Raw genomic sequence first — 7444 nt, forward strand, 5'->3', positions numbered from 1 at the left:
ATCCATTTCGGGAGTCTAGACTTCCTCACCACCGGGGAGGGGATCGAGCTGATCCCTCTCCTCGTCTTGCCTGCTCGTCCCGCCATCCCGGGCCCCGGCGCCGGGACAGCGGCGAGCGGCCAGGCGCGCGCCAGAGGGTCCTTCCCAGGTGGTTGGCTCTTCGGGCTGCGCAATGCCGCGGTGACTTACGGTCGCCTCCTGACGCAGTCCATGACCGTGTCACCCGCGAGCAACAAGCTCGCAGGCGTGGCGAGGACGATCTCCGACGCCGGCTCCAGCAACGGGAGCAGCCACCCCTCGCGTGAGTGCTTCTTGGCCGACGTGCACTCCGAGGGGTCCAACGACAACGGCGCCGAGGGGAGACAGAGGACTCCCCCCCCCGCGCGCCGCGGCTATGACCGGGGCCTTACCAAGGGCCCTGGAGCACTTTCGGCAGCCGGAGGCGCGCGCGGCGTCCCGCCAGGAGGTCGGGCGCCCCCGCCACGAAGGCGGAGCGCGACAGCGGGCGCGCGACGTCCAACAGCGTATCTGCGCGGACGAAGAGCGCCCTCAGCTCTTTGCTCATGCCAGCCAGAACGTCGCAGCCGTGGCGGCCCTACTCTGGCAACTCCCCGAGCCGGCAATGCCCGAGGAGCGACGGGCGCGCCAAGAGATGCGCGACTTGCTCGAATGCGCCGCCGTCCAGCAGGCGGAAAGTTCCGCGTCCCGACGACGCGGACAAAACGCCAGCAGGGCGGCGCCCGATGCGCCCCCGGAGAGACGGGGGGAGTCTGTCCACCAGCCTCCTCCCAGGGCAAACCAGGCTGCGTCCACCCAGCGGACACCACCACCCGTGGGAGGCGGGGCTCGATCCGTTCATCGACGCGTCGGCCCTGTCCGCGACGCCCGCGACACCCTGGACGCGCGGAGGCGCTCCCGCGCGGATAGGGAGGACGGGGTAGATCGCGGCTACCACGTCCACCACGGCGGGCACTACGACAGCGAGGAAGACCGCAGCCCGAGCCCCGGCCCGGCGGGGCCACGGGCCTCTTCCGCGCGCATCCTGAACGCGACTTTTCCGCCGCGCTTCAGGCAACCGACGAATGTAGCCAAATACTCGGGGGAGACAAACCCTGGGGTTTGGATCAGCGATTACCGGCTCGCATGCCTAGCCGGCCGGACGGACGATGATCTGTTCATCATCCGCAACCTACCACTCTTCCTGGCCGACTCGGCACGAGCCTGGCTGGAACATATCCCTTCGGGACGGATCCGCTGCTGGAATGACCTGAAGGAGGTATTTATAGGAAACTTCCAGGGCACGTACACGTGCCCCGGTAACTCCTGGGACCTCCGGAGCTGTCGCCAGGGATCAGACGAGTCCCTCTGGGACTACATCCGGCGCTTCTCGAGGAAGCGCACTGAGCTCTCCAACGTCGCGGATGCTGACGTCATAGGGGCCTTCCTAGCGGGAACCTCCTGCCGGCCCCTCGTCCACTAGCTAGGGCGCCGAGGCTCGCGAACCACGGAGGAGCTCCTCAACATTGCCACCAGCTACGCCTCGGGCGAAGAGGCCGTTGGAGCGATCTTCGACCGCTCCAAAGGTAAGGCAAAGCGGGAGGAGGATGCCGATGAGGGCACCTCCAACCGCCAGCAGAAGAAGAAGGGCAAGCAGCGGCGCGAGGCCCCCCTCGTAGCTGCTGTCGAGCGCAAGCGAGGACAGCCACCCCCGGAGGGCACTCCTGGCTTCTTCGACAAGCTGCTTAAGGGACCGTGCCCGAACCACGAGTTCCCCGCGAAACACGCCTACAAGGACTGCAACCTCATGAAGAGGTACTTCGTAGGCAACCCAGTGAAGGGCGACCGGAAGCGGAAGCCTAATGAGGAGAAGAAGGGCGACGACGAGAAGGAAGATGGCTTCCCCAAGGTGGACGGCTGCTTCATGATCTTCGGCGGCCCGACGGCGTACGACTCCAAGCGACATCAGAAGCTGGAGCGCCGAGAGGTTTACGCGGCCGAGCCGGCAACGCCGGCCTTCCTCGACTGGTCAGGATCGGCCATCACCTTCGACCGGTCCGACCACCCGGGATGCGTCCGGCATCCAGGATGCTACCCCCTTGTCGTCGACCCCATCGTCGGCAGGACGCGCCTCACCAAGGTGCTCATGGATGGGGGCAGCGGCCTCAACATCCTCTACGCCGAGACCCTCGACGCTATGGGGATTGACCGCTCCCGCCTCCGCCCCAGCAAGGCACCGTTCCACGGCGTCGTGCCAGGAAAACAGGCGATGCCCCTTGGGCAAATCTACTTGCCCGTCACTTTCGGGACCCCTTCCAACTACAGGAAGGAGGTCCTCACCTTTGAAGTGGTGGGGTTCCGCGGAACCTATCACGCCATCCTGGGGCGACCATGCTATGCAAAGTTCATGGCCATCCCCAACTATACCTACCTCAAGCTCAAGCTGCCGAGGCCCAACGGGGTCATCACCGTTGGCACGTCTTTCCAAAAGGTGTATGAGTGCGACGTGGAGTGCTGCGAGTACGCCGCAGCCATCATCTTCACGGGGGATCTGGTGGTCCAGCTCGCGGAGGGCGCCGAGGACCAGCCCGACTCCAAGCAGTTGACCACCTCCTTCGAGGCCACTGAAGGCGTCAAGGAGGTCCTCCTCGACCCCAGCAGCTCCGACGGCAAGACCGTGCGGATCGGTGCTACCCTATCTCCCAAATAGGAAAGCGCGCTCGCTCGGCTTCCTCCGCGCGACCAGCGACGTCTTCGCGTGGAAGCCCTCGGACATGCCCGGCATTCCGAGAGAAGTCGCCGAGCACTCCTTGAACATCAAGGCTGGCTCCAAGCCAGTGAAGCAAGGACTGCGCCGCTTTGACGAGGAGAGGCGCAAGGCCATCGGCGAGGAGCTCCAGAAGCTTTTGACGGCCGGATTCATCAAGGAAGTGTAGCACCCCGAGTGGCTAGCTAACCCTGTTCTTGTATGAAAAAAGAATGGGAAATGGAGGATGTGTGTTGATTATACCGGTCTCAACAAAGCGTGCCCAAAGGATCCATTTCCTTTGCCACGCATAGATCAGATAGTCGTCTCGACCGCCGGGTGCGAAACCCTTAGCTTCCTTGACGCGTATTCTAGCTACCATTAGATCGCGATGAAAGAATCCGACCAGCTCGCCACCTCTTTCATCACCCCCTTCGGCCCCTACTGCTACGTTAAGATGCCATTCGGCCTCAAAAACACGGGGGCTACATTCCAGTGATGCATGCTGAAGTGCTTCGGGGACCTCATCGGGCAGACGGTTGAGGCTTACGTTGACGATATCGTGGTCAAATCCAAGAGGGGCCACCAGCTTGTCCCTGACCTCGAACTAGCCTTCGAAAGGTTGAGGGATAAGCGTATTAAGCTCAATCCCGAAAAATGCATTTTCGGAGTTCCAAGGGGCATGCTGCTAGGCTTCATCGTCTCCGTGCGGGGCATCGAAGCCAATCCGGAGAAGATAGCAGCCATCAGCGACATGGGGCTAATCCGAAACATGAAGGGAGTCCAGCGCGTCATGGGATGCTTAGCGGCCCTGAGCCGCTTCATCTCGCGCCTTGGCGAACGGGGGCTTCCTCTCTATCGACTCCTGAAGAAGACAGACCGCTTCGAATGGACCGACGAGGCCCAGGAGGCACTTGACAAAGGACCTCCTAACGAAGGCCCCGGTCCTGGTCCTGACGACCGATAGCGAGGCCCTCCTGCTCTACATCGCGGCGACCACCAGGTGGTTAGCACGGCCTTAGTGGTGGAACGGGAAGAGGAGGGACACGCTCTCAAGGTACAACGCCCGGTGTATTTCGTCAGCGAAGTCCTGTCCGAGTCCAAGGCGCGTTACCCGCAGATCCAGAAGCTCATCTACGCCGTCCTCATCACGAAGAGGAAGCTGCGCCACTACTTCACCTCCCACCCGGTAACGGTTGTTTCGTCATTCCCACTAGGCGAAGTAATCCGGAACTAGGACGCCACGGGACGGATCGCGAAATGGGCGCTCAAGCTCATGGACCAGGGTATCACCTATGCCTCCCGCACCGCCATCAAGTCCCATGTACTTGCCGATTTCATAGCAGAGTGGACGGAGATCCAAATGCCATCAGCGCCGGAGAAGCAGGAGTACTGGACAATGTACTTCGATGGATCGTTGATGAGGGCCCATCCCGGAGCAGGCCTCGTCTTCGTCTCTCCTCTAGGCGTGCGCATCAGGTACATGATCCGCCTCCACTTTCCAGCATCCAACAATGTCGTCGAGTACGAGGCCCTCCTCAACGGGCTTCGCATCGCCATCGAGCTGGGCATCCACCGGCTAGACATCCGGGGCGACTCCCAGCTAGTCGTCGAACAAGTCATGAAGGAGTGGAGCTGCCACGACCCCAAGATGGCAGCCTACTGCAACGAGGTTCGCAAGCTTGAAGACAAGTTCGACGGGCTGGAGCTCAACCACATCGCAAGGCGCTTCAACGAAGCTGCCGACGAGCTGGCGAAGGCAGCATCCGGCCGAATGCCCGTCCCCGACAGTGTCTTCATCAGTGACCAGTTCAAGGCTTCGATCCATTACCCAAAACCGGCGGGGGTTGGCGAAGCACTACCGGCCCCGGGATCAGGCCCCGACCTAGGAGAGGTTGGCAGCGCGCCACCCGTCTCAAGCCCTGACGCCAGCCCTGACGGGGTAGGCGTCGCTTCATCTGACTCAGCCCCGGAAGTCGATCCCTCCGGCCCCTTGGTCATGGAAATCGCGTCGGACCCCGCGGAGGGGCCCGACCCCCCGGCCGACTGGAGAGCCCCATACCTCGACTATCTCGTCCGCGACACGCTCCCGGCGAACAAAATGGAGGCCCGTAGGATCGCGCGTCGTGCCAAATCCTTCACCATTATCGATTAGGAGCTCTACAAGAGAAGCCACACCGGCATCCTCCAGCGCTGCATCCTGATCGAATAGGGAAGGGCACTGATCCAGGACATCCACGCCGGAGCCTGCGGCCACCACGCTGCGCCAAGGACCCTCGTCGGCAACGCCTTCCGGCAAGGCTTCTACTGGCCGACGGCGGTCGCCGACGCTACCCAAGTAGTCCGTACCTGTGAGGGGTGCCAGTTCTTTGCGCGCCAAACCCACCTGCCCGCGCAGGCGCTCCAGACCATCCCCATCACATGGCCGTTCGTGGTCTGGGGGCTGGATCTCGTCGGGCCCTTCAAGAAAGCGCCCGGGGGCTTCACCCACCTACTTGTCGCCGTCGACAAGTTCTCTAAGTGGATCGAAGCAAGACCGGTGGTGCAAATCAAGTCCGAGCAGGCGGTACAGTTCTTCACCGACATCATCTACCGCTTCGGAATCCCCAACTCCATCATCACCGACAACGGCACGCAGTTCACCGGGAAGAAATTCCTCCAGTTCTGCGATGACCACCACATCCGAGTGGACTGGTCGGCCGTGGCACACCCCCGCACGAACGGGCAGGTCGAGCAAGCCAACGGCATGATACTCCACAAGCTCAAGCCACGGATCTTCGACCGCCTGAAAAAGTTTGGCGGACGGTGGGTCGCCGAGCTTCCCGCGGTCCTTTGGAGCCTGAGGACAACCCCCAGTCGGGCGACTGGCTTCACCCCGTTCTTTATGGTCTACGGGTCCGAGGCCATCTTGCCGACCGACCTGGAATACGGATCGCCGAGGGTCAAAGCGTACAACGAACAAGGGAACCAGGCATCGCTCGAAGACGCACAAGATCAGCTCGACGAGGCACGCGACGTGGCCCTGCTGGACTCGGCTAAGTACCAGCAGGCCCTACGGCGTTACCACAGCCGCAAGGTGCAAGGCCGAGCCTTTAACGTAGGCGACCTGGTGCTCCGCCTCGTCTAGGATAACAGGGGTCGGCACAAGCTAACTCCCCCGTGGGAAGGTCCCTTCATCGTCGCGCAAGTACTACGGCCAGGCACCTACAAGCTAGCGACCCCCGACGGGCAGATCTTCGGCAATGCTTGGAACATAGAACAGCTAAGGCACTTTTACCCCTAGTTTTCATTTCCAAGTTCTGTACGTAGACTCGTCTATAAATTTCGAAGTTTTCTTTTTGCGGAACAAGAAATTTCGAACCAGTTTTGTTTAAGATTTTCCCGTTGAGCTCAGGAATATCCAACCCTAGCTTCGCTCCAGGGTCGCATATCCCTCGAGGGCTATCAGGGGCTCCGGTGCAAGCCACTTGGCACCATCTGAAAAACGTTTTTTCTTCCGAACCGAGCCCCCCTTTCTGAACTTTTGGGAACAAAAAGGAGAGAGTGCGCAAACGGTGTTCAGGCAAGATTGATTGGACTGCGAAAAACCTACGTCCCAGCGGCTACGGTACCTTCGCTCATCAAAGCTTACTGACATGCCCGACAACGCACTCTAGACTTTCCAAGTCCAAAAAAAAGAAAGGGGATTGGAAACTTTTGCACGACAGGTTATAGGAAAGGCCTCTATGGCCATCTCAAAACAAGTCTGAAACTAATGTATTTACATCTAGGGCGCCAGCCCGACACAGTTAGCTCGCCGGGGGATCTTCGGGAGGGACGGCCTCATCCTCCAGGAGCTTCGCCAAGGCCTCCGCCGGGGTAAACACCAACGCGTCGATCTCGTCCAGCTCAGCCTCGGAGTAGCCGGCGGCGTACCCCCGCTCATCCCGGCGAAGTTGATGCCAGAGTAGTGGGAGCCGAAGACCCCGAAGGCTCGCCTCACGCCAGTGTGGAGCGCCTCCAGGGCGATCTCGTGGGCTCGGCGGTAGGTCCCGAGGACACGAGTCGCCAGCGAGCTCGTCTCCTCCTCGTGGACCACGCTGAGCCCGTCACAGACGACGCGGACCGCATCCTGCAGGTTGCCGTGCTCAGCACGTTTCGTGTCGAGCACCTCCCTCAGTAGGGTGAGCTCGCTTGCAAGGATCACCCTGAAGAACCCGCTAAATCGAAAATCACCGCAACATCACAAAGACAAAGAAATGAACAAAGTCTTACCCTCGGACTGGGCCTTCAGATGGCGCTCCCGGTCGATCCCCTGGGCCACGGAGGCCTGAAGCTCCCGCGCTTGCGCTTGAAGCTGACCAACCTCCGCCCCAAGGTCGGCCGCCGCCTTCTTGGCCTCCTACTTCCGGACCTTCTCGGCGTCCCGGTCCTGCCAAGCCTTTTGCCGCTCGCGCCGGATGCGCTCGACGGTCTTCTGGAGGGCTTCATGCTCCCCCTTCACCCGTGCGAGCTCCTCGGCGTCGTGGCGGGCCTTTTCGGCAGCGGCCTGGAACTCCTCACGGTCGAGGCGGGCCTTGTCGATGACGGCTTGGAGTTTGGCTTCCGACCACCGCACCTCCTCATGCGCCGCCTGCTCGCGCCTCAGCAGGTTGTTAATGGCCCCCTGGGCGGCGGCAACCTGCATGGTTAGGTCCCTGGTTCGCTCCCTCTCCAAGTTGA

The 7444-nt window shown here is 61.5% G+C and overlaps 1 protein-coding gene across 1 annotated transcript; it reads left to right on the plus strand.

Annotated features, from left to right (window-relative positions):
- The first annotated feature begins 2143 nt into the window (after positions 1-2143).
- LOC140220158 (uncharacterized) lies at positions 2144-2707 on the plus strand. The gene has a single exon (XM_072290161.1). The coding sequence runs from the start codon at positions 2144-2146 to the stop codon at positions 2705-2707; it is 564 nt and encodes a 187-aa protein (XP_072146262.1).
- Positions 2708-7444: the final 4737 nt, after the last annotated feature.

The sequence above is a fragment of the Setaria viridis genome, chromosome 8 (assembly GCF_005286985.2).
Source record: "Setaria viridis chromosome 8, Setaria_viridis_v4.0, whole genome shotgun sequence".
In the NCBI taxonomy this organism is placed as follows: domain Eukaryota; kingdom Viridiplantae; phylum Streptophyta; class Magnoliopsida; order Poales; family Poaceae; genus Setaria; species Setaria viridis.

Excerpts from the sequence above, each read along its gene's own strand:
- LOC140220158 (XM_072290161.1), top strand. The coding sequence starts at position 2,144 with ATGGATGGGGGCAGCGGCCTCAACATCCTCTACGCCGAGACCCTCGAC.